This window comes from Elgaria multicarinata, chromosome 3 (genome assembly GCF_023053635.1).
Source record: "Elgaria multicarinata webbii isolate HBS135686 ecotype San Diego chromosome 3, rElgMul1.1.pri, whole genome shotgun sequence".
NCBI classification, from domain to species: Eukaryota; Metazoa; Chordata; class Lepidosauria; order Squamata; family Anguidae; genus Elgaria; species Elgaria multicarinata.
The window spans coordinates 175,320,921-175,348,007 of NC_086173.1; the positions used below are offsets into that span (position 1 = coordinate 175,320,921).

The 27,087-nt window shown below is 52.9% G+C and overlaps 1 protein-coding gene across 1 annotated transcript; it reads left to right on the top strand.

Annotated features, from left to right (window-relative positions):
* Positions 1-270: 270 nt before the first annotated feature.
* On the top strand, positions 271-26,967 carry RGL2 (ral guanine nucleotide dissociation stimulator like 2). Its single transcript, XM_063123005.1, is given in 20 exon segments — positions 271-341; positions 907-1,056; positions 2,356-2,451; positions 2,547-2,595; positions 2,597-2,613; positions 2,616-2,773; positions 3,286-3,345; positions 4,953-5,244; positions 8,897-9,112; positions 9,205-9,308; positions 10,770-10,854; positions 14,023-14,100; positions 14,263-14,337; positions 16,443-16,475; positions 16,605-16,726; positions 19,955-20,047; positions 20,204-20,327; positions 22,682-22,927; positions 24,209-24,323; positions 26,694-26,967. Coding segments are annotated over 19 exon segments (2,289 nt in total). The 5' UTR covers positions 271-341; positions 907-939; the 3' UTR covers positions 26,903-26,967.
* The last annotated feature ends 120 nt before the right edge of the window (positions 26,968-27,087 follow it).

Here is a 27,087-nt window from a genome sequence, read left to right on the forward strand (position 1 = left end):
CCTGGTCGGCTTTGCTATGTATGGCTTTGCTCTCCAAGTCTCCAGCTCCAATCCCAGGGTGGAATCCAGTCCCAGGCTTTCGGCTCCTCCTGTCCATCCCCAGTTTTCTGGCTCCGTTCCCAGGACTTGGGCTTCAGGGTTCCCATTCCGCTTGTTCTTGGCTCTGTTCCCAGTTTGCTCCACTTCCGGACTTTCCATCCTGCCCACTCCTTTGCCAGGAGCCTTGGCAGCTGCCCGGGTGAAGACTCCTCGCACTCAGACCAGGCGCCTGCTGGGTCTCAGCACCAGGACCTCTCCTGCCCTCCCACCTCCGCCCCATGGTGCCCCTTCCAAGCACCCAGGTGAGACCCGGTGGAGGCGTCAGGAAAAGGGAGGGGGGCTGTCATAAATGGAGGAGGGCAGAAAGGAAAGAACATCACCCCCCTTTTATCTATTTATACCATTTACTTTTAATCTTTCAGTTTATGTAATCTGCCCAGAGAATATCTGCTATTGGTGCGGTGGGAGGGATTAAAAATATAATAAATATAAATAAATGGGGAGGGGGTTGTCAAACTGGCGTGTGTGTGTGTATTTTAGCTGGTGAGTCTCTGGGGTGAAGAAAGTGAGATGATTATGGGGGGGGGTCCATTTGGGGCATGGCTGGAAAAAAGGGAAAGTTGGCTTGAGTTTGTACAAAGTTTTCAAAGGGGTGGAGGTGTTTTTCGGGGGGGGGGTCCCCATGGGCGGGGGATGGAGAATTTCGGTGTTGTGTGTCCCTTGCGGTAAGCGTGCTAAGCTTGGCGTTGCATTCGAGTTTGGGATGAAGTGAGAGTTGCGTGTGTGGGGAGGGAGGGGGGTTAGAGTGACGGGAGGGGGGCCACAGCGTGGGAGACACCCCCCTCCCCAACTTCTCTCTCTCTCCAGCTGCTCTAGGGCGTGAGAGGAGGGGGGGTCCGGATGCTGACCCGCTCTCTGCGTCACCTGCTGGACGGGGGAGGCGACACGGGGGTGACGCTCCACGCCTTTCGAAGCCGGACCCCTGACTCGGAGCGGGGCCCCCCAACACCTGAACAGGTGAGTAGCCCGTGGGCTGGGGGAGAGACCCGGCGTTGCCGTTTGGTGCGTGCGTGCGTGCTCTCATGGTGTGCACACGCCACGTCCTGGTGCGTGGTGTGTTTTGGGGGGGGGGGTTGTGTCCCTGCAGGCGGCCCCGTCCCCCCTGGCGAGTCCGCCCCCCGGCTGCCTGTCTCGCTGTGTGGGTGGCCGGAGGTGGCAGGCAGGGCGCCACCTGCGCGCTCGCGCCGTCCCCCAGGTGTGCTGCACTGCGAGAGGCTGCCCGGCGCACACCTGGGGGGGGACGGGGGGACCCGACGGGCGCACGCGAGCCGCGCCGCCTCTCGCTCGCCTGCTGCGCCTTGCGCAAGGCCGGGCGGGCGAGCCCTTGTTTGCCGACTGTGGGGCCCCGTCACCTGGGCGACGGCTCGCCCGGGGCGGGAGGCGAGCACCGCTTTGGGCCCGCCTGCCGTCCGCGCCCCACCTGCCCTGGGCCTGCCGTGGGGCTCCACCGTGGCCTCGCGCCACCGAGCCCCGCGGGGCTGCCCCGGACAGGGGTCCCTGCGCCTGCCGCAGGGGCGTCAGGCCAGCTGCGCTCTCCGTGACAGGTGCCCCACCTGGAGCTGAGAAGCGGGTGGGGGACGCGCTCCCACACTGGAATCCGGCTGGGCCCGTTTTTGGGGAAGTCCTGCCGGGCGGGGAAAGGGCAGGGCGGGCTCCGGCGACGCGGAAGGAGAGCCAGGAAGACCCAGACGCGCACAGAGAGGAGGAGGCACCCAAAAGAGACACGAGACCAGACACGAGGGACGGGGAGGGGGGAGCAGGGGGGTCCGCAGCCTGAGCCCCCCATCTTCTGCCGCTTGCTGCAGAGCCCTGCCCTCCCCCACTTTGGCTCCCGTCCCTGCCTGCTCCCGGGCGCCGGCACCCCTCCAGGCCTGCCCAGGAGAGGGCTGGCTCCCTGGGGAGCAGTGGGTGGGCGGCCGCCCCCATGAAGGTGTTCCTCCGCTTGGGGGGCTGCCTGGAGCCAGGGGGGCCCGCGGACGGGGTGCTGCTCACGCGGACCCGCTGGTACTGCCTGCCCGTTAAGGTGAGCCTCTTGACAGGTCGGGGGTGGCGGGGAACCCAGGAGGAAAGCGGAGGAGCAGGGGGCCGGAAGGGGCATCCAAGGGGGCATGTGGGCAGTCCCGGAGAAGGAATCACAGAATCCTAGAAGAGCAGAGTTGGAAGGGGCCTGCAAGGCCATCCAGTCCAACCCCCTGCTCAATGGGTGAATCCCCCGTCGGTTAACACGCCTCCTCCCCCCCCCCCCCCCGGTCTCAGGCCCCGGTGACTCTGCGCGAAGAGGCGGAGGAGGGCGTCATCTACACCGTGAGCTCCCGTTCGCCAGGGGGCGCCAGGCGCAGCGGGGACGCCGGGGTAAGTCGAGGCACGCCTGCCTGGGGACCGGGGTGTCTGCGGAGCCGGGCTCCGTCTGGGTTCCTCACTCTCCGTTTCTCCGTCCTCGGGGCCAGGAGCCGGCTGTTCCAGGCCACGCGGCTGCTGAGTCGGCGGTGTCCGGTTCCCCCGGTTCCCCCACCGCCAGTCAGTCACGGGCCCTGAAGGCTGGATCGCTGCCCCGGCTCGTCCAACACCTGCTGGAAGCCCCCACGCTCGGGGACACCTGCTACGTGCCGGCCTTCCTGGCAACCTACCGGACCTTCGCCACGGCCCCCGTGGTCCTGAAGCTGCTGCTGGACAGGTTTGTAGCTGCCCACGCCGCCGTTTTTTTTCTGGGAAGGTGTCAGCATTGCTGCTTGACAGGCAGGAGTTCAACAGGTGCTGCTTGTATGATGGAGGGGGTTGGACAGCCGGGCTGGGGAGTCCCAGGTTCAAATCTCCACGCATCCACGGAGCTCACTGTGGCCCAGTCACACAGTCTTAGCGTAACCTACCTCGCAGGGTTGTTGTGAGCATAAAATGCACACAGGGAGAGAGAGAGTCACATGCCCCACCCTGAGCACTCGGCAGTACGGGCAGGGGTTAAATAGATAGCGCTTGGCTGAATTCCTTTTTTATATATATTTTAACACACGCAAACACATTCGCTCTCTAGCTTCACCTGAGGGGCTGCAGCCTGTTATGCAACTGGTGGACGCTCCGTCAGAAATGGGGGGCGCCCCTGAGGGGATCGGTGTCAGGGTGAGGGATGGAAGGGGGGGGTAATATTGCCTTTGTTTTAAAATCTGCCCCCTTTATTTATTTTCTCTCCAGGCTCCAGGCAGTAGCTGGGCCGGGATCGGACATCACCCCAGAAACACCGGAGTTGCAGCGGTGAGTGATTTGATTGATTGATTACATTTCTATCCTGCCCCATAGCGGAAGCTCTCGGCGGTTTACAAAGTGGGCGTCCCTGCCCCCTCCTGGGCCGAAAAACCATTTTCTGAAAGTATGTAGTGCATTATTTCCGTCGTTTCTGGAAAACCTGAGCCTTTCCTCCACGGGAAAGGAGTGGATGTGATCATAAATTGCCTAAGCTGTAATACACTCTTTACATGTTCAGAGGCACAGTTATTCCAAGCTTTACATCTGGGCCCAAGCCCTGGTTTTAGATTTTAGCCTGGCTTCTTAACATTTTTAGCCCCCCCCCCCCCGTCTGCCTAACTGGGGTGCTGGTGGTATAAGTCCAGGAGTCCATTCCTCCCCCCCCCACTTATTAGAGAATAAGGTCCCTGGCTATTGGGCGTCCCATTCCTGGGCCTGGGGGTTGCCGTGGGGAATAATCTTACGTGGGAAGAGCAGAACGGCAGGGGCTTCTCAGAGGAAGAGGGTGGCCCTGAAGCCTCTCTGGTCGTTTCTCACATGCCCTGGGCAGGTTGTCCCACCTTGGCTGTCCACCGTTGACGGCAGGGTGCTGGGGAAAACAGACCTTTTGGTCAGGTTGTGATATTGACTGGAAAGGAGCACGGGTTCTGTGGGCAGGCGATGCTGACGCCTTGGCTCGCTACCTCGCCTGGGTTTGAGAGGTCCTCTTGGGTCAGCTTAGCAGCGGGGCCCAGGGCTGGTCAGGGGGCTGCCGAGGCACGTGGGCTTGGCTCGCTCACTCGTGTGAGTCACCGGAGCCTTGCTGCTCCTTTCTGCACCCCTCCTCCATGGCACCTGCTCAGTGCTTGACCTTTGCGGGGTCTGGAGCGGTCCGTGGAGGAGGATTGTGGCCCGTGGTGCAGCTGGGTGCTGCTCTTTGGGTGGCCGCACCTGAAAACTTACCCAGTTGTTCAGGAGACTGATCTTGAAGGGGAGGGGAAGACACTCTGGACGTGCCCAGAGGCTTTGTAACCTAAAGGACATTTCCCCACTCCAGATCTGTTGGGCTACAACACCCATCATCCCCAGCCCTGCTGGCCAGGGATGATGGGAGTTGTAGCCCAATAAATGTAGAGGGCACCCGGTGGGGGGAAGGTCGTTGTACGAGCTCTGGTGCTGGGTCAGGCCAAAGGCCTATCAAGTCTAGCAAATAAGATGCTCGTGATAGGAAGCCAGCCAGCCCATAATACCCCCATAATACTTGAACCGAAAAGCAGAATGAAATTGATTTGGGAGGTGATTCAGGAGAGACAAAAAAAAAGTCCTCATTTACATGACACATAGTTAACCTCTGGAACTCTCTGCCACAGGATATCTTGATGGCCTCAAAAGAGGACTTTGAAGGAATAGCTGGAGGAGCGGGTTGATCAGTGGCTATTGGCTATGCTGGCTATGTGGAACCTCCAAGTTCAGCAGCAGTCTGCCTTTAAATCTCAGCCACATGCTGGGGGCAAGGAACAGGGGAGGGGGCTTTTGTCTCCACTGCCTTCTTGCGGGACACGCTGGGGCCAGGGGTACCTTCGGCTCCGCCCTCACCCTGGCCTGGCCCAGCCCTCATGGGTCGTCACTTTCCACAGAGCCCTGGGATCGTTGCTTTGCTCCTGGCTGGATGGGTACCCGGGCGACTTTGCGGGGCTGGAGGCCAGCCTCCGCGCACAGCTGCTGTTCTGGCTGCGTTGGGCCCTGGGGGACGGATCCGGGTCCGAGAAGAGCCTCGCTGCGTCCTCGAGGGGGAGAGACCCCCCAGCGGCTGAGGGGGAGCCGGAGGAAGACGAGGACCACCTCACGGAGGAGGGGGAACCCGACCCCCACTACATCCTGGGCCTCCAGGCGGAGGACGTCGCCGCCCACCTCACCGCGCAGGACGCAGTGAGTGCTACGGGGCTGGGCAATGGGGCAGGGCTCCTGCTTTGCATGCTGACGGTCTCCAGCTCAGACTCTGGCATCTACAAGCACAGCCAGGAAAGGTCTCTGCCAGAAACCCTGAAGACCGGCTGCCGGTCAGTGCAGGCAATACTGAGCCAGATGGGTGAAGCTGCTGCTGCTGCATTCTTCTTCTTCTTCTTCTTCTAATTCTAATTCTAATTCTAATTCTAATTATTATTTATTGCATTTTTATACCACCCCATAGCCGAAGCTCTCTGGGCGGTTCACAAAAACTAAAACCATTCAAAGTATAAGACAAACAGTATAAAAACATGATAGAAAATATACATTAAAACTGATTAAAAAACATACCATACATGCTTTAGGGTGGATTCCTTCCTTGAGCAGGGGGTTGGACTCGATGGCCTTGTAGGCCCCTTCCAACTCTGCTATTCTATGATTAAAACATCTTTAAAACATCCTGAAAACATTCTAAAACATTCTATATTCCTAAACTAACTTGCTTTGCTTGCTGCTTGTCCTCCTTCATTTTTATATTGCTATTTTTATTATTATTACTACTACTATTATTATTTATTATTTATAATTTATTATTTCCATTCAAATATACAAACTGTACTGGTTTTGTTTTTTTAAATGTAGCACTATTAAATATATCCAGATATACAATGCATACTATTTTCTATATATAATGCTAAACTCTCCAATGACGTTTTATAAATAAACATAGTATTTGCATAAATTGTGATTACAATGATTAGATAATATAAATTTGATGAATAAATACAATGCCTTTAAACACTGCTGGAAATGAATAAATGCATAAATAGAATCGTAGAATCATAGAATAGCAGAGTTGGAAGGGTCCTCTTAAGGCCATCTAGTCCTACCCCCTACTCAATGCAGGAATCCACCCTAAAGCATCTGTGACAGATGGTTGTCCAGCTGCCTCTTGAAGGCCTCTAGTGTGGGAGAGCCCACAACCTCCCTAGGTCACTAGTTCCATTGTCGTACTGCTCTAACAGTCAGGAAGTTTTTCCTGATGTCCAGACGGAATCTGGCTTCCTTTAACTTGAGCCCGTTATTCCGAGTCCTACAAATAAATGCATTTGTAAACCGCCCAGAGAGCTTCGCCTATGGGGCGGTATATAAATGTAATAAGTAACTAAATACATCTCCTAATGGAGTGAAGCCCCTATATTTATTGATACCTAAATTATACTTTGAGTCCATTAAAACAATAAACGGAAGCCAATTATTTTTGAAGTGCTCTGTCCGGGAGAGGCTGGTGGTTCTGATTTCAGTGGCGCTGTAAATCCACTCTGGGTTTCATTCAGAACCAGACAGCAGAACTGTGAAGGAACTAGGTTCAGCACAGACCTACCAAAATTGAAGTCACCAGCCTCCCCTGGTCTGTCTCTTCTCTGAGCGAGTCTCGGCTGTTTTGGCATTTTTCTCAGGCAACCACTTAACCGGAGAAGGTGGAGCGGCACTGATGCCTCCCCTTCGGGCTCATAAATAAGTCCTACCACCGGCACTAATTTGACCATTCAAACGTCATAGCAAAATTGTGGGTGGCTGTAAAGTCACCTTCGAAGTGATCTTGAAATGCGTCACGTTGACCCAAGGCAACTTTATCGTTGGCTTAATCCGTCGAAGTACGCTGAAAACGGGCGCTTTGCCACCCAAATCCTTTGCTCCCGGGGCAGGGCAGCTGTGCCCCCAGACCTGGCGCCAGGGCCCTGAGGAATGTGGGGTGAGGGTGATAAAAATGTTAAGTGGTCACAAGATTGGGAGCTTTTTCTGTCTGCTGCTTACATGTTTCCAGTTGCAGAACGGAAGGTTTGCCAATGAGGGGGAGATTCTTTTCCTTTTAATTTAGCGATGAGCACATGGGAGAAGCCGTCTCTGCCGAGGGCCCAGAGCGTGCCCCATGCTCCCCCCCCCCACCTTCCACTTTTATAGTTCTCCAGCCACAGGCTAAAGGACTCCTTGTTCCAGCAAGCCTTCGGATAATTGGTTTGATTTTTTCTTTATGGCTGTTATGCTCCAGGAAAAGGCTCTTTTAATGTGCCGCTGTTGTTTATTTTATGTTTTTATTGATGCTGATTTAATTGAATGTTGTGGACTGTTTTGAAGGCGCCTGACGTGAGCTGCCAGAAGCCCTCTGCCTGGAGAACGGACAAATGGGATGGTTTAAAAAGTCATAACAAACAAACGAATAAATAAGTAGATAAATAATTTTAAAACGAGAGATGGATGCCCTCTGGAAGCGGCACGCCTCAGGCTGTATTCGGCACATGCATAATGTGCGGGCCTATACTTTAGTTTTAAAATTATTGATTTACTTATTCATTCGTTGGCTTATTATGACTTTTTAAAACATCCCATCTGTCCATTCTCCAGGCACAGGGCTTACGGAAGCTCACATCCGGCGCGTTTAAAACAGTGGCCCCGTCCAGAAGACACCTTAAATGACAGCTTTAACCACGGTGAATAATCCTTATTCACCGTGGTTAAAGCCGTGGTTTAAGGTGTCTTCTGAACACAGCCTGGCTTTCTGGCTTCACCACCAAGGTTAAAGCCATGGTTTAAGGTGTCTTCTGAACACGGCCTGGCTTTCTGGCTTCACCACCGTGGTTAAAGCCATGGTTTAAGGTGTCTTCAGAACACGGCCTGGCTTTCTGGCTTCACCACCGTGGTTAAAGCCAAGGTTTAAGGTGTCTTCTGAACACGGCCCGGCTTTCTGGCTTCACCACTGTGGTTAAAGCCATGGTTTAAGGTGTCTTCAGAACACGGCCCGGCTTTCTGGCTTCACCACCGTGGTTAAAGCCATGGTTTAAGGTGTCTTCAGAACACGGCCCGGCTTTCTGGCTTCACCACCGTGGTTAAAGCCAAGGTTTAAGGTGTCTTCTGAACACGGCCCGGCTTTCTGGCTTCACCACTGTGGTTAAAGCCATGGTTTAAGGTGTCTTCAGAACACGGCCCGGCTTTCTGGCTTCACCACCGTGGTTAAAGCCAAGGTTTAAGGTGTCTGCTGAACACGGCCTGGCTTTCTGGCTTCACCACCATGGTTAAAGCCGTGGTTTAAGGTGTCTTCAGAACACGGCCTGGCTTTCTGGCTTCACCACCATGGTTAAAGCCATGGTTTAAGGTTTCTTCTGAACGGGCCCAGTGTGTCTTTAGTTAAATCAATCCATTTAGACCTCCATAAATTGCACAAATCAACCCATGTGAGGCAGATTCTTCTATTTTGCAAGTGATATTTTTCTTCCGCTCACGGCGGGATGGGGTGGGAAGGGGCTGAAGCCTGTGTCCCCCCACCCCCCCAGCCAACTGCAGGAAACCCTGCTCAGTCCCACCCTCTTCTTTCCTGCTCCTTGCATTTCTCATGTACTTTCAAGTCTACCTTTTCAGCCATGAGGACTAGAACTTTGCGGGGGTTGGTTTGCTTTCTTAAAATGCAGTCCCACGGGATGCTTGGCCAGGGGGACGCAGGCGAGGGTTTCGTGCTGCTGCTGTGGGCCAGCCTGTCAAATAGCCGCGCTTTTTTTGTGGGGCAGGGAGACCCGAGCGGGCGCCTCCTCTCTCTCCCCTTCACCCCCTCCCTCCTCCTTCCCCCCGTCTCCCACAGGAGCTCTTCCTGCGCCTCGTCCCCCACGAGTGCCTGGGCTCGCTGTGGTCCCAGCGGGACAAAAAGGGCCACGAAGGCGCCTGCCCCACGGTCCGGGCCACGGTGGCCCAGTTCAACCTGGTGGCCAAAGCGGTCGTCTCCTCCTGCCTGGGGGACACGGGGCTGCGAGCCGCCCAGCGCGCCCGGCTCCTGGAGAAGTGGATCCGCGTGGCGGAGGTGAGTCTCCCCGGCTCCCCAGCGCTTCTTCCCCCGGCGGAACGGGAGGTGCCACCACTGTCTCTCTCCTCCTTCCCTCCCTTTCGATGCAGGAATGCTTCTGCCTGCGGAACTTCTCCTCGCTCTACGCCGTGGTCTCCGCCCTGCACTCCACCCCTCTGCACCGGCTGAAGAGGACCTGGGAAGAGACGTCCAGGTTGGGCCAAGAGGACGCTGTAAAGCATGCACCACCTCCACCACCACCACCAAGGAGGCCCTGCTCCTCAAGCCAGGGCTGGGAAGCCTCAGGCCTGTCCCCCCCCATCCAGTCCTGGGGGGGGTTTCCCCAGAAGCCCCCCACCCTCTTTCCCTGGCCCCACGCGGTTCCTCCCAGCGGCCAGTGCTTTTGAGGTTTCCTGCTTCTGCATGGATTTCCCCCTCTTCTATGAGACTGAAATGCCTCTCCTAAGTCACACTAACCGGCACTAAGAGCTGGAAATGAAAGGGGGGCAGGCTGGTTTTTTCTTTTCATTTTGTGATTGGTGGGAGATTTATTTATTTATTTATTTATTTCATTTCTATCCCACCTTTTTTCCTCCAAGGAACCCAAGGTAGCATCTATAGCCCTCCTCCTATCCATTTTTATCCTCACAACAACAACCCTGTGAGGTAGGCTGGGCTGAGAGGTCTGGGACTGGCCCAAGCTCACCCAGTGGGTTTCCATGGACGAGCGAGGACTTGAACTCAGGATCTCCCGACTCCCAGTCCAACACTTTAGCCACTGTACCACACTGGCTCAGCTAAGATTCAGGGACAGATAAAAGGAAGTCCTTCTTCACACAGCACATAGTTAAACTGTGGAACTCACTACCACAAGATGTAGGGATGGCCACCAATCTGTACGGCTTCAAAAGGAGGTTGGATAAATTCCTGGAGGCGAAGGCTATCCATGGCTACTAGCCCTGGTGGCTATGTGCTCCCTCCAGTATCAGAGGCAGTAAGCTTGTGTGCCCCAGTTGCTGGGGAACATGGGTGGGAAGGTGCTGTTGCACGTGTCCTGCTTGTGGAACCCTGGTGGGCCCCTGTGTGAACAGAGCGCTGAACCAGACGGACCCTCGGTGTAATCCGGCCTCAGGGCTCTTCTGAGGTTCTGAAGGCCACTGCCCCGTTGCCTAGAGCACCGTCCATCCCAGTGACCACCTCTGCTTTCAGCCCCCCTCCCTCCCCGACCCCATGAAATGCCCCCACCTCTCAGGGCCCTCATAAGGAGCAGCTTTCGGGTTGGGAGAGGGACTCGTCATGGATTGCGGCATTAAAACCGGCCTCATCCTTTGCAATGGACCGGCAAAGGACCCCGGACCTCTCCTGGCCCTGCGGAGGTGTTGAGCTGTGGGTCAGAGCTGCCCTCCGCTCCAGAGAGGCCCCTGGAGAAGTGGCAGGGACCTCTCTGTGGGTCTTCCCGAGACCCTCTGACAAGACCCTCCTATAGAGGCCCCAAACACCTCGGCCAGGCCTGTTGCACTGAATTTTTCTGGAAGGTTTTGGGTTTCCTCTCTCCCCCCTCTATTGAGGGCTGGAAGAGGCGGGTGTGTGTGCCCTCCTTTGTGGCTGGATTCCTGTGAGTGCTGTTGCCTCATGAAGCATCTCTCCCCTGTCCGTCCGTCCCCCCCAAACTCAGGGAGTCTCTCCGGTGCTACGAGGAGCTCAGCGCCATCTGCTCGGAGAAGGACAACTACAGCCAAAGCCGGCGGCTCCTCTTTCAGGTGGGAGAACGCAACGCTTCAGCCTACACACACACCCCATGCAACTCCTTCCCCACTGCCCAACTGCTGTGTGTGTCTGTGTATCCGTGTGCATGAATCATAGAATCATAGAATTGCAGAGTTGGAAGGGGCCTTTGAGGCCATTGAGTCCAACCCCCTGCTCAATGCAGGAATCCACCCTAAAGCATCCCTGACAGAGGGTTGTCCAGCTGCCTCTTGAAGGCCTCTAGTGTGAGAGAGCCCACAACCTCCCTAGGTAACTGATTCCATTGTCGTACTGCTCTAACAGTCAAGAAGTTTTTCCTGATCTCCAGCCGGAATCTGGCTTCCTCTCACTTGAGCCCATTATTCTGTGTTCTTATGTTCTTAAGGGTTGCCGTGACTGGAAGGAATCGTGAGGCAATAAGCCAATCACTCTGCTTTTGTTGTTACAAGATCGACTCTACAGATTTGGGGGGGGGGGTCTGAAATCATTTGGGATTTCTCTGGCAAGGGAATTGGGGCGTGGGGTGGACAGTGCAGGGGCAGAGCGGCATAAAGACCCTTCTTCCTGGCAATTGACCGTGATGTCTGGAAACGTGGCCCTGGTGGTTATTTTTTAACATGGCTGCTTCTAAGCCGCAGCCCCTCCTGAAATTCTCTGGATTCTGATTTTGTGACGCTCTATTTCCCGAACCACCCTAACCTACTAGACCTGTTCGACGGCTCCGTGTGTGTACGCTGGGGTCAAAAAAGAAGAAAGCGGGCGGGAACGAAACAGCAGCAGAACGCCACACCGAGAAAAGCAGCCCTCTATAAACTTACGTTTCTGCTGTGTTGGACCACAGTTAGGGCACTGTGTACAGTTCTGGTCACCACACCTAAAAAGGCATATAATTGAGCTGGGAAAAGTGCAGAAAAGGGCGACTCAAATGATGAAGGGGCTGGAGCATCTCCCCTACGAGGGAAGGTGACATCAACTGGGATTGTTCAGCTCGGAGAAGAGAAGGCTGAGGGGAGACATGACAGAGGTGGACAAAATGATGCATGGTGTGGAGAATGTGGACAGGGAGACATTTTTCTCCCTCTCGCAAAATACTAGAACCCAAAGGGGTCATATCCCATGAAGCTGATCCAGGACAAATAAAAAGAAGGACTTCTTCACACAGCGCAGAGTTAAACTATGGAACTCACTACCACAAGATGTAGTGACGGCCACCAATCTGGATGGCTTTAAAAGGGCTTCGATAAATCCCTGGAGGCGAAGGCTATCCATGTCTACTAGCCCTGATGGTTGTGTGCTATCTCCAGTATCAGAGCCAGTAAGGCTGTGTGCACCAGTTGCTGGGGAGCAGGGGTGGGAAGGTGCTGTTGCACCATGTCCTGCCTTCATGGAATCATAGAATCATAGAATAGCAGAGTTGGAAGGGGCCTACAAGGCCATCGAGTCCAACCCCCTGCTCAAGGCAGGAATCCACCCTAAAGCATCCCTGACAGATGCTTGTCCAGCTGCCTCTTGAACGCCTCTAGTGTGGGAGAGCCCACCACCTCCCTAGGTCAATGATTCCCTTGTCGTAGTGCTCTAACAGTCAGGAAGTTTTTCCTGATGTCCAGCCGGAATCTGGCTTCCTTTAACTTGAGCCCGTTATTCTGTGTCCTGCACTGTGGGAGGATCGAGAAGAGATCCTGGCCCTCCTCTGTGTGACAACCTTTGAAGTATTTGAAGAGTGCTCTCATGTCTCCCCTCCATCTTCTCTTCTCCAGGCTAAACAGGCCCAGTTCCTTCAGTGGTCCCTGTCTGACGGCTGGTCGGCCCCTGTGTGAACAGAGTGCTGGACTAGATGGACCCTTAGTCTGATCCAGCATCAGGGCTCTTCTGATGTTCTTATGTCTGGGCCAATTTCTCACTGGTGTCTTTATTCTAATCATTTATAACACACACACCCTTACAAATCCTTCCCAGGCAGCTCAGGACAAAAGTTAAAAGCAGTAATAAATACACAGCTTAACTGAATATCACTTCTTCCACTGTTAAAACCCAGCAGCATAAAAACAGGTGGAATGTAAAGTGCGTGGCCTGAAGTGGGCCTTGTTGAACCGGCCTTTGGGCTCAAGTGGTTCAACTGCCCTGACTTAGCGCCACGCCAGACTCTGGACATTTGCCAAGTTCGGTCCTCTTTTTTTGAGGACGGATGTGTTTCCATGACTACCAGCACAATCCTGGGCATGTTTACTCAGAAGTAATCCCATTGTGTACAATGGAGAGTAAATCCCATTGAACGTGCTGGCCTCGTTCATACGACACGCTGAACCGTGACGACGAAGCATTTCGAACTAAACATTGTGGCTTAGCGTGTCGTGTGAACCCTTCCTAACCATGGTGGCTTCATGACTACGGTGGAAATGTGCTCACTACACAACCACGGTTTAAATATGCTGCAGAAAGGCTAGTAGTCTAACCGTGGCTTAGTGTGTTGTGCGAACAGGCCTAGTAGGATTTTCTTATGAGGAAGAGGCACAGAAGTATATCATAGAATAGTAGAGTTGGAAGGGGCCTATAAGGCCATCAAGACCAACCCCCTTCTCAGTGCAGGAATCCACCCTAAAGCATCCCTGACAGATGGTTGTCCAGCTGCCTCTTGAAGGCCTCTAGTGTGGGAGAGCCCTTAGTCTGCTTGTGACAATGTGTTGAGAGTGGGGGTATACCAAAACCATAATAGTTCCTGTGCAATCCTATCCATGTTTGCTCAGATGTCCCATTATGAATTCCCAGTATAGAATCATAGAACAGCAGAGTTGGAAGGGGCCTACAAGGCTATTGAGTCCAACCCCCTGCTCAGTGCAGGAATCCACCCTAAAGCATCCCTGACAGGTGGTTGTCCAGCTGCCTCTTGAAGGCCTCTAGTGTGGGAGAGCCCACAACCTCCCTAGGTCACTGGTTCCATTGTCGTACTGCTCTAACAGTCAGGAAGTTTTTCCTGATGTCTGTGCCTTAGGGCTGCTCGAGACGGTCTCTTATGGTGCCTGAACGTTGGTTGACCTGAATTTTCGTTTACCTGCTGCTCTGTGGGAGGGGAGGTCGATGTCCCCTGTTATAACGGCCTGGCTTCACCCACTAATGCAGTCACCGAGGGGTCAGTCGTGGCCGTTCCGGACTCATTCTTCCTCTTCTCCCTTTCTGCCCCATAGGAAGGTTCTCCTCGTGGTGCCAGCAGTGACCCGATCCAGCGGAGGCAGCAGCGGAGGGCGTTGGAGCAGCGCTCCACGGTGACTGGCTAGGATTGAATTGAGGATTTGGGAGCTGGGGCTATGGGAGGAGGAGGGAGGAGGGATTACAGGTGGGCCAGGGAGGGCGCTGGGGCGTTTGGCTGAGCTCCCCTTCCCAGCCTCCTCGCCTCCTAATCTCTCTCTCTTCCGCCCCCCCCCCAGGGCGTGGTCCCATACCTGGGCACTTTCCTCAAGGACTTGGTGATGCTGGATGCGGCCACACGGAACCGGCTGCGGGTGAGTGTGGGGGACGCCGAGCAGGCCCCGCCGACCCACCCACCCACCTGGGATAGGTGCCTTCTGCTCGGGTGTATATGCATTACCTTAATAACACCTGTGGGATGTTCATTTAACGTTTGCATTCTGCTTTCATTCTCTCTCCGCACACACACACACCCGCCCCACAAGGCAGCTTACAGAAAAGAGCAGCAAAGCAATCATAGAACCCCCTGAAGGAGCAGGTGTGTAGCTTGGGAGTACTCCTAGACCCATCCTTGTCACTGGAGGCCCAGGTGAACTCTGTGGCACGGAGTACTTGGGGTCAGCTTCGGCTGATCCGCCAGCTACGGCCTTTCCTGGACTGGGACAACCTAGCCACAGTAGTGCACGCACTGGTAACTTCCCGATTAGACTACTGCAATGCACTCTACGTGGGGCTGCCCTTGAAGATGACGCGGAAGTTGCAGCTAGTGCAAAATGCAGCAGCTAGACTGCTGGCGGGTACATCTTACAGAGACCACATAACACCGGTCTTAAAGGAACTGCACTGGCTGCCTCTACACTTCCGGTCGGAATTCAAGGTGTTGGTAATGAAACGGCTTGGGGCCTCGATACTTGAGGGAGCGCCTCTCCTTATATCTGCCTACCTGAGACTTGAGATGTGTTGGAGGAGCCCTTCTCCGCATCCCACCAATGCAACATATACGCTATGATGGGACAAGGGAGAGGGCCTTCTCTGTGGTGGCACCCAGGCTGTGGAATGCCCTCCCCTTGGAGGCCCGACTGGCACCAACGCTGATTTCATTTCGACGCCAAATAAACACATGGCTTTTTAACAAAGCCTTTGATGGTTAAACTCATTAGATGGCACATTGTTTTAACTGTTTTAACTGCTTTTAAATTATATATTGTTTTAACTTGGTTCATGGATTAATTTGTTTCTAACTGTGCATATTTATTGTTTTATGCTGCATGCTTTTATCCGTACGCCGCTCTGAGATCTTAATGATATAGGGCGGGACATAATTTTTTAAAATAAATAAATAATCATAGAATAGTAGAGTTGGAAGGGGCCTCTAAGGCCATCAAGTCCAACCCCCCAGTGATTTTTTTTTAAAAAAATCCATCCACAGCACAAAAATGACTCATAAAAAGCCTTGAGAATGAGTGAGAATATTTCCAAAGGCCACCTAAATGCGGGAGATGAGGAGGGTTGATGTAGCAGTTCTCTGGGAAAGGAATTCCACAGCTGTGGAGTCACCACTGAGAAGGCCCTGTCGCTGATGCCCACCCATGGGTGCAGCCCTTCTGGTGTCTCCTTGTTTTGCTCTCTCACTCCCTGCTTTTGGAAGGTCTTGTGGACTTCCAGCAAGTCTTCAAAGGGCTACTTTTAACTGACAAAGCCCTGACGGAAGTTGGCCTTGCCTCCTTCCCGATGGTCTGTTACAACTATGAAGAGATCTGCCGGTGTGCTGAGCTCGCATTACAGAGAGCTGTTCTCGTTGTGTGTCCCATGACTGCTTCTGAAGGTGTCTGCAATGCGGAGAGTGCAACCACCCGGTGGCGTTGTGGGCACTTTCATTATATGGGTCAGGTGTGGGTCACTGCTGTGGATGGCCCTAGAAGGCCCTGCGCGGTCTCCCAGATCACTTCCGCACTTCAAAGTGAGCACCAGACCCCTATTTTTCATGTGGAGTGAGGCCCCCTGCCTTTTAGCAGCTGCATAACGTGCGGAAATTCAACCGGTGAAGCTTCTCCCCACCAGCATGGAGAGGCAGTGATGCGGAAGGTGTCTGCTGCGGGAGAAGGCCGTTAGAGGCGCAGTGTTGCTCGGTCTGCAACCCTGAAGGTTCACCGCCGAAGGCTTTGTAGGTGCACAGAGCCCTTCTTCAGACGGAGACCCGCTGTCTGTCGTCATTCTGGATGCTTTCAAATCCCGTGCCACGTTTAAGGTTTTAGATGGTTTTGTTGAATAAGTAATTTTTTCCTTGAAGCTGGGAGTGTGTGCGGAGGCTTGTGTGTGTGTTGTGTTAGTTCCTGTGGGTTTCTTTTTGTCTGTCTTTTAAAAGCTCTGCATTTCTGGACTAATTGCACCCCTTTCCACAAAACTTCTTTCTTTGCAGAACGGATACATTAATTTTGAGAAGCACCGAAAGGTAGGAGCAGGAGCAGGAAAGGGAAGGGGGGAGGCGATGGTGGTGGTGGGGGGCTTCCTTCCTTCCTTCCTGAAGGGTGGGGCCATGGCATTCTTCACGGCTTTCCGCCCTCTTCCAACGCCCCCACAGGAGTTTGAGATCCTGACCCAGCTGCGCCTCCTGCAGGCCAAGTGCCGCAACTATGCGCTGAATCCGGACCGGACCCTCCAGCGGTGGCTGCAGCGTCTGCCCCACCTCAGCGAGGTCCAAGGGTGGGTCTTTATTTTATTTATTTATTTATTATTGCATTGATATCCCGCCTTTTTTCCCATCCAAGGAACCCAAAGCGGTGTATGTAACTCTCCTGCTGCTGTCCATGCTATCCTGACAACGACGACCCTGTGAGGTAGGCTGGGCGGAGAGTCTGTGACTGGCCCAAAGTGGATTTCATAGAATCATAGAATAGCAAAGTTGGAAGGGGGCCTCTAAGGCCATCGAGTCCAACCCCCTGCTCAATGCAGGAAACCACGCTAAAGCATCCCTGACGGATGGTTGCCCAGCTGTTTCCATGGCCCGGGGGGGACTAGAACCTGGATCTCCTGACTCCCAGTCCAACACCTTAACCACTACACCACACTGGGTCTTTACTGCCAATCTAGTGGCCTGCATCTCACATCCTGCTTTGCGATATGTGTCATGGTCAAGGCCTGTTCCCCCTTAGTGTAGGAGAAAGAGTGTCAGGCTATGGTTAGGCCTCATCTAGAGTATTGCATCCAATTCTGGGCTCCACAATTCAAGAAGGACGCAGACAAGCTGGAGCGTGTTCAGAGGAGGGCAACCAGGATGATCAGGGGTCTGGAAACAAAGCCCTATGAAGAGAGACTGAAAGAACTGGGCATGTTTAGCCTGGAGAAGAGAAGATTGAGGGGAGACATGATGGCACTCTTCAAATACTTCAAAGGTTGTTACACAGAGGAGGGCCAGGATCTCTTCTCGATCCTCCCAGAGTGCAGGACACGGAATAACGGGCTCAAGTGACAGGAAGCCAGATTCCGGCTGGACATCAGGAAAAACTTCCTGACTGTTAGAGCAGTACGACAAGGGAACCAGTGACCTAGGGAGGTTGTGGGCTCTCCCACACTGGAGGCCTTCAAGAGGCAGCTGGACAACCCTCTGTCAGGGATGCTTCAGGGTGGATTCCTGCATTGAGCAGGGGGTTGGACTTGATGGCCTTGTAGGCCCCTTCCAACTCTGCTGTTCTATGATTCTATGATCAATCGGAATCAGATTCTGGAGCAGAAGAAACAGGGCTAGAAATGTACCAGCCTACACAGGAAGCAGGTGAGGAGGTTCTCCCAGGCTATTCACTAGGCAGGGATGAATCTTCACTGGACCTTATCAGCGAAAACACTAACAACTCCGAGTCTGTGGGAACTCAGCAATCCTCAGAGGGGGAAGGGGCTTCAGAGTTGACCGATCCAAGTCTGCCGCAAATTCAAACGGGCGGAGCTAAACGAAGGCGAGAGGCGATCAACTCAGCTAGCTTCTTGCCAAAAGCTTCTTCAGAGGAATCCTCCCTGAAGTTAAGGGGACTCAGGGAAAAGAGCTTCCCTTTTGTTGAAAGGATAATAATCTAGCTTACTTAGCCAAGTTTTAGCCTAGAGGAGAGCCAGTGTGGTGTAGTGGCTAAGGTGTTGAACTGGGAGTCTGGAGATCCGGATTCTAGTCCCCACTCAGCCATGGAAACCCACTGGGTTATCTTGCACCAGTCACAGACTCTCAGCCCAACCCACCTCACAGGGTTGTTGCGAGGATAACATGGACGCCCTTATCCGGACAGAGATAGCCCAGCTACAGTGATCCACGCTCTCATAACCTCTCGACTGGATTACTGCAATGCATTATACATGGGGCTGCCTTGAAAACGGTCCGGAAACTTCAACTGGTACAAAACAGGGCAGCATGTTTACTAACAGGGACTGGCTAGCGAGACCACATCACGCCAGTCCTTTTCCAGCTTCATTGGCTGCCAGTCCAGGTCCGGGCCCAATTCAAAGTGCTGATTTTAACATTCAAAGCCAGTCTATCTGAAAGGACGCCTCCTCCAATATGTACCTGCCTGGACCCTAAAGTCATCCTCAGGGGCCCTTCTCCACGAGCCCCTGCCAAAGGAAGTGAGGCTGGTGGCATTCAGGAGGAGCAGGGCCTTCTCTGCTGTGGCACCCCGGCTGTGGAATGAGCTCCCTAAGGAAGTTCGACAGGCACCTACACTGTTCTCTTTCAGATACCAGCTTTTTATTCTCTCAGCATTTTGACAGCCTATAAATTCAATTTTAACTTTGCTGTTTTAAATTTGTATTTCTGCTGCTTTTATCCTGGTTGTGCTTTTATATTGTATTTTATATCCTGTGTTTTATACTGTTTGTTTTATACTTTGAATGGTTTTAATTTTTGTGAACCACCCAGGGAGCTTCGGCTATTGGGCGGTATAGAAATGCAATATATAAATAAATAGGAGGGTTATGTATGCCACCTTGGGTTCCTAGGTGGAAAACAGGTGGGAAATAAATGTAATAAATAATAATAATAATAAATAGAGGAAAGTTTCAAGTGTTTACACTTTCTTCAGGTGAGAAGAGATGTTTATTTCTTTATTTCTAAACTGGGCCTGTTTGGCCTGGAGAAGAGAAGGTTGAGGGGAGACATGAGAGCAGTCTTCAAATACTTAAAAGGTTGTCACACTGAGGAGGGCCAGGATCTCTTCTCGATCCTCCCAGAGTGCAGGGCACGGAATAACGGGCTCAAGTTAAAGGAAGCCAGATTCCAGCTGGACATCAGGAAAAACTTCCTAACTGTTAGAGCAGTGCGACGGTGGAATCAGTGACCTAGGGAGGTTGTGGGCTCTCCCACACTAGAGGCCTTCAAGAGGCAGCTGGACAACCATCTGTCGGATGCTTTAGGGTGGATTCCTGCATTGAGCAGTGGGTTGGACTTGATGGCCTTGTAGGCCCCTTCCAACTCTGCTGTCCTATGATTCTATGATTTGCTGAATAGAGTTTTGAGCATTACTCGGCAGACGTCCGTATTCATAGAATCAAAGAATAGTAGAGTTGGAAGGGGCCTACAAGGCCATTGAGTCCAACCCCCTGCTCAATGCAGGCATCTACCCTAAAGCATCCCTGACAGATGCTTGTCCAGCTGCCTCTTGAAGGCCTCTAGTGTGGGAGAGCCCACCACCTCCCTAGGTCATTGGTTCCATTGTCGCACTGCTCTAACAGTCAGGAAGTTTTTCCTGACGTCCAGCTGGAATCTGGCTTCCTTTCACTTGAGCCCGTTATTCCGTGTCCTGCACTCTGGGAGGATCGAGAAGAGATCCTGGCCCTCCTCTGTGTGACAACCTTTGAAGTATTGGAAGAGTGCTTCATTGTCTCACACTGCAGCAGGAGGGCTTGGAAACGTGACCGTATGGAAGGCTGACGCTGCTCCCTCTTTTCCCTCAGCTACCAGCTATCCTGTGCCATCGAGCCCCCTGCAGAAGGAGGGACCCCCGCAAAACCCCCGAAGCCCACCTTGCTGATCACGCACTGCACAGAGTAAGAGAGGGGAGCAGGGGTTACTCGGGAGGGCTGCCGGGCTGCCCCCCCTCCTAAAAAGAACCCCTCTATCCCAGAAGAAATAGAAAAGGTGGTTGTTGGGGGGTGAGGATGCAGGGGGCCCTGCTGACCTCTCCCTGCGTCTCGTTTCTGCAGCCTCCTCACGTCGATTGGGATGAGCACCCAGGTTCCCTGGGATGGACCCTGCTCCCCCCAGGCACCGCCAGACCTTCTGACGCCTTCATCCGCCTCCTCCCAGGGGCCGTTGCGCTTGGCCCAGGTGACTGAATGGGGGGGCGGGACGGAGGGCACCCAGGCTTCCCTGTCTACACGCCTGCGTCCTCCTCCCAGCTGCATTTCCTGGGTGTGTGTGTGGGGTGGTTACGGGGTGGTGCAGGATAGTCTGAGATTCTGCACGTCACCTGCAGTCACAGCATGGAGCACTTTGCAGTTGTTTCAACAGGGCTCAGAATGAAAGAATCATAGAATAGTGGAGTTGGAAGGGGCCTCTGAGGCCATCGGGTCCAACCCCCTGGTGGAGAAACGTTCCCAGTGGGTTGTTCCCCCAAGTGTCTAGCTCTCATGAAGAAGGATTCGGAGCGACGCCGTGGAGGAGGGGCCTGTGGAGGTTCTCGTGCCCCCATTTTGGCCTTTACTCTTTGGGGTCCCTAGCCTTGACTCCTAAACTTCTCCTGTTGACCTACAAAGCTTTTCGCTGTCTAGCTCCTTCCTATCTTTCCTCTCTCATCTCACACTATTGCCCCGCTTGTGCTCTTCGCTCCTCTGATGCCATGTTTCTCACCTGCCCAAGGGTCTCTCCTTCCCTTGCTCGGCTTCGTCCATTTTCTTCGGCTGCCCCTTACGCCTGGAACGCTCTTCCAGAACATTTGAGAACTACAAGTTCAATCGCAGCTTTTAAAGCTCATCTAAAAACTTTTCTTTTTCCTAAAGCTTTTAAAACTTGATTTTGTTCTGACTTTTATACTGTTAGTTTTACTCTACCCTGTGCCTGTTTGGTGCATTCTCTTCCCCTTCCTATTGTTTTATTATGATTTTATTAGAATGTAAGCCTATGCGGCAGAGTCTTGCTATTTACTGTTTTACTCTGTACAGCAGGACACGGAATAACGGGCTCAAGTTAAAGGAAGCCAGATTCCGGCTGGACATCAGGAAAAACTTCCTGACTGTTGGAGCAGTGCGACAATGGAATCAGCTACCTAGGGAGGTTGTGGGCTCTCCCACACTAGAGGCCTTCAAGAGGCAGCTGGACAAGCATCTGTCAGGGATGCTTTAGGGTGGATTCCTGCATTGAGCAGGGGGTTGGACTCGATGGCCTTGTAGGCCCCTTCCAACTCTGCTATTCTATGATTCTATGATTCTATGTACATTGATGGTGCTATATAAATAAATAAATAAATAATAATAATAATAATAATAATAATAATTAATAATAATAATAATAATAACAACAACTCAACCAGCACACGCAAAGCAAAAGAAAGAATAGAATAACAATTCCACTTTCCTGGGGAAATAAATGGGAAGAAGGAATGTAAATTCCATACTTTTGAAGACAGAAGGAGGAAGCCTCTCTTTCTAAATAACCAGGGAAATTTGGGGGCGATTTCAAACGTTTGGCTTTGAAATCAGGGATAACCTGAATAAGAGCATGTCTGAATTCAATGGCGCCTACTTCCGGGTAAGTGGGCGGAGGATGGCACCTTCCATGACTCAATCATGCCAGTGTAAAAGTAGTTGCTGGGCACTTGTTATTTTCCAGGGCATTTTCATAGAATCCTAGAATAGCAGAGTTGGAAGGGGCCTACAAGGCCATCTAGTCCAACCCCCTGCTCAATGCAGGAATCCACCCTAAAGCATCCCTGACGGATGGTTGTCCAGCTGCCTCTTGAAGGCCTTCTTGAACTGCCTGCCTTCTCTCGTCTTTATCTTTATTTAAAACAAAGAACAGCATTCCAGTATCTCTATGGCTTATACTAGGGTCAGAACAGTAGCAGTGAGAATTCTTCACATTCTTGCCTCCCTCACTGTGAGCAAAAATATCACCGGCTGTGTTCCCCTCTCTCTCTCTTTCTTGGGTTAAAAACAGGAACAGCCCCCAATTGCAAACACAGATTTCCTTCTCACCCGGCAGAGATTTTCACTTTTATTTGGGGGGGGGGCTTTAGGGCTTTTGCATCATTAATAAGAACTCACACACACACACACACACACACCAGTGTGTTACCGGAATGAAGTTGCAGTACAGCATGAACTTTATTCTGCTCTCTGGCTGCAGAACTTTAGAAAAGCAGCACAGAATTTAATCCGGCCTCATCCGAAATGCAGAGACCCTCGGCCCACCTGGCTTAGGGTGCCCTGTTCCGATGGACTGCAACTCTCCAAGGTCTCACATAAAGAGAGGGGTGTGTTTTGAAACTGGCCATGCTGCCAGGGGTTTTGCATGGGACCGTCCGCAGACGAAGCAGACCCTCTGGCTGTTCAAATCCCACTAGCCCTGACGTAGGGGCCACCCACAGTTTCCTGAGCCCTCCTATCCCTCCTGCTCTCCCCGTGGACTCCGCGCCCTCGCTGACCCTTCCTCACTAACCCTCGCTGTCCTTCCTCCCTCCTCAGCACACGAAGTGGCCCTCGGTCTCGTCACTGGACACGGCTGCAGAGAACGCCCCTCCCCCCTCCCCCGAGGGCCTCGCCCCACCTCCGGCCACTGGGGGCACCTTCATCAAGGGACACCGGCGCTCCGCTTCCTGTGGGTCGGCCTACCCCACGGCCCGCGACCCAGGGAGCGCCGCAGCGTCCGAGTGCCGCATCATTCGCGTGAGCATGGCGCTGCAGAACGGCACCCTCTACAAGAGCATCCTGGTGAGTGAGCAGCACCTGGCACCTCTGGGTCTCTAATGGGCAGGGCATAAGACCCCGTGCCCCCACCCCGGCCTGGGTTCTTGACAAAGAATTGGGGGCCTAGAAGCACCAGGAGCTTGGAATGGTCAGGGGAAGTCCTGGCTAGGAGGGCAGGTTCCCGAACGCCATTGTAAAGGGATGCATTTTATGGCGGCCACCTTTCAAAAGTATCATACTGCCCTTATACAAAGCTATGGTGGGACCACACTTAGAATACTGTGGACAGTTCTGGTCACCACACCTAAAAAAGCATATTATAGAGCAGGGAAAAGGGCAACTCAAATGATGAAGGGGCTGGAGCATCTTCCCACAATGAGGGAAGGTTACATCAGCTGGGATTGTTTAGCTTGGAAAAAAGGAGGCTAAAGGGAGACATGACAGAGGTGGACAAAATAATGCCTGGTGTGGAGAAGGTGGAGAGGGGGACATTTTTTCTCCCTCTCTCATGATACTAGAACCCAGTGGGGTCATATCCCATGAAGCTGATGGGTGGGAGATCCAGGACAAGTAAGAGGAAGGGCTTCTTCACACAGCGCAGAGTTAACTTGTGGAACTCACTGCCCCAAGATGTGGTGATGGCCACCAAGTTGGATGGCTTTAAAAGGGGGTTGGATACAATCCTGGAAGAGGAGAAGGCCATCCATGGCTACCAGCCCTGATGGTTGTGTGCTACCCCCAGTATCCGAGGCAGTAACCCTGTGTGCCCCAGTTGCTGGGGAACATGGGTGGGAGGGTGCTGTTGCACCACGTCCTGCTTAGAATCATAGAATAGCAGAATTGGAAGGTTCCTCTAAGGCCATCGAGTCCAACCCCCTGCTCAGTTCAGGAATCCACCCTAAAGCATCCCTGACAGATGGTTGTCCAGCTGCCTCTTGAATGCTTGTTCAACCTTGGCTGACGGCTGTTTGGCCACTGTGCAAACAGAGTGCTGGACGAGATGGACCCTGGGTCTGATCCAGCACGGCACTTTGTATGTTTTTATGTTCTTATAACAACTCAACTGACTAAACTTTGGGATAAAGGTGCTGTTCGCTGTTCCTTCCTATGAATGAAGAGCGAAGTTCCCTGCCCTGAATTAAGGGTGAACTGGGGAGGGGGTCTGGGACACGGCGGCGTCCCCTGGCACGGATGGCTTTTTCAAGGAAAGGTTTTACGTCAGTTGCATTTCTATAACGGCCCACTAGCTCCCTGGGCAGTTCACTACCCAACCGAATGCCAGCTTCTCTGGGGTGTCGCCCGCAGGTCACGAGTCAAGACAAGGCTCCCGCCGTGATCGTCAAGGTGCTGGAGAAACACAACCAGGATCGGGGCCTGGCCCCCAATTATGAACTGGTGCAGCTTCTGCCAGAAGGGCGAGGTGGGGCCACGGAGGGGCTGCCAGCGGGGGGGGGGGGGAGGTTTTGGGGATGAGGGGGCTCTTGAGTACCATGGAGAGAACCCAAGAGAGGATGGGCTGCTGCTACGGTGTTCCTTTGGGGGGGGGGCTGAGAAACCTCACCACCACTTACACAACGATGGGAGTTCAAGCCAATAAATAATATTTGCAATTAATTCAGACCAAATTCCTGATTATAGAATAAGAGAATCATAGAATAGCAGAGTTGGAAGGGGCCTACAAGGCCATGGAGTCCAACCCCCTGCTCCATGCAGGAATCCACCCTAAAGCATCCCTGACAGATGGTTGTCCAGCTGCCTCTTGAAGGCCTCTAGTGTGGGAGAGCCCACAACCTCCCTAGGTCACTGGTTCCATTGTCGCACTCCTCTAACAGTCAGGAAGTTTTTCCTGATGTCCAGCTGGAATCTGGCTTCCCTTAACTTGAGCCCGTTATTCCATGTCCTGCACTCTGGGAGGATTGAGGAGAGATCCTGGCCCTCCTCTGTGTGACAACCTTTCAAGTGTTTGAAGAGTGCTATCATGTCTCACCTCAATCTTCTCTTCTCCAGGCTGAACATGCCCAGTTGTTTCATAGAATCATAGAATAGCAGAGTTGGAAGGGGCCTACAAGGCCATCGAGTCCAACCCCCTGATCAGTGCAGGAATCCACCTCAAAGCATCCCTGACAGATGGTTGTCCAGCTGCCTCTTGAAGGCCTCTAGTGTGGGAGAGCCCACAACCTCCCTAGGTCACTGGTTCCATTGTCGTACGGCTCTAACAGTCAGGAAGTTTTTCCTGATGTCCAGCTGGAATCTGGCTTCCCTTAACTTGAGCCCGTTATTCTGTGTCCTGCACTCTGGGAGGATCGAGAAGAGATCCTGGCCCTCCTCTGTGTGACAACGTTCTAAGTATTTGAAGAGTGCTATCATGTCTCCCCTCCATCTTCTCTTCTCCAAGCTAAACATGCCCAGTTGTTTCAGTTTCTCTTCATAGGGCTTTATTTCCAGACCCCTGATCATCCTGGTTGCCCTCCTCTGAACATGCTCCAGCTGGATTCTAATTCTAATAGTAGAAACACAAAGATGTTTTCAATGCTGTGAGGGTTACTTCCGAGTAGAGATGCCTAGGATTGCACAAGCCCTTATGATTGTGCTAGTTTTTCACATTGTAATTGGGGCACCTTTCTGAAGAATGGTTCAACTTCAGTAGCGATTTGCCTAGTGGCTGTCGCAGCACAAGCAACCAATTAAAATAACGTTTAAATTATCTGTTTGCAATTGCGGCCCTGGATAGGGGCCCTTCTTCCCCACAATTTGTAAAGGGTTTGTGGCCTTCAAAGGAGTGAGGTTGAGCCAACAGCTCAGGTCCTGCAGAGCTTAGTGTAACTATCCCGCAGGGGATATGGAAAGAGGAATCCTTGTTGGGCATGATAAGAAAAGAAATTGAGAATAAAGCGGCCAGTATCGTACTGCCCTTATACAAATCTATGGTGGGACCACAGTTAGAATACTGTGTACAGTTCTGGTCACCACACCTAAAAAAGGATATTATAGAGCTGGAAAAGGTGCAGAAAAGGGCAACTAAAATGATGAAGGGCCTGCAGCATCTCTACAAGGGAAGGTTACATCAACTGGGATTGTTTAGCTTGGAAAAAAGGAGGCTAAGGGGAGACATGATAGAGGTGGACAAAATCATGCATGGTGTGGAGAATGTGGACAGGGAGACATTTTTCTCCCTCTCTCAAAATACTAGAACCCAACGGGGTTATATCCCATGAAGCTAATGGGTGGGAGATCCAGGACAAATAAAAGGAAGGACTTCTTCACACAGTGCATAGTTAAGTTATGGAACTCACTACCACAGGATGTAGTGATGGCCACCAATCTGGACGGCTTTAAAAGTGGGTTGGCTAAACTCCTGGAGGTGAAGGCTATCCATGGCTACTAGCCCTGATGGTTGTGTGCCATCTCCAGTATCCGAGGCAGTAAGCCTGTGTGCACCAGTTGCTGGGGAACATGGGTGGGAGGGTGCTGTTGCACCCTGTCCTGGTTTGTTGGCCCTTGGTTGACAGCTGGTTGGCCCCTGTGTGAACAGAGTGCTGGACTAGATGGACCCGTGGTCTGATCCAGCACCGGGGCTCTGCTTCTGTTCTTAATCCTAATAAAAGGAGATTTGATACCAGCTCTTGGCAGGTCTTCAGGCTCTTAGAATCATAGAATAGCAGAGCTGGAAGGGGCCTATAAGGCCATCGAGTCCAAGCCCCTGCTCCTCTTCTCCTCTTCCAGCCGGAAGCTCTGAGCCCTTACTTCCTCTGGGTGCGCCATCTTGATCCTGTCTCTCTTCCTCTCGCAGAGTTGGCCTTCCCACCTACAGCGAACGTGTTTTACGCCATGAACAGCTCTTGCCTGGACTTCATGCTGCGTCCCAAACGCCCGCAGGAGAAGCCGCCCCTCCCTCCGCCGCCCTCCCCCAGGATCCCCACACCAAGAGGGGTAGAAATCAGCGCTACTTTCCCAAAGATCAAAGCCACCGGGCGCAAAATTGCCAGGGCCCTCTTCTGAGAAAGAAACTGCCTCAATGACTGCTTGGTGCTGCCGGCCACGTTGGCTTTGTGACTGTGAACTGGGACCCTTTGTCAACACACAGATGGGCCAGGTTCGCCTTGGCAGCAGCCGTTGTACCCGGAGCGGTGCCTGTGTTGGCAGAGCCGGAAGGCTTTTGCTGCCTGTTTCAGCTGCTGTTTTAG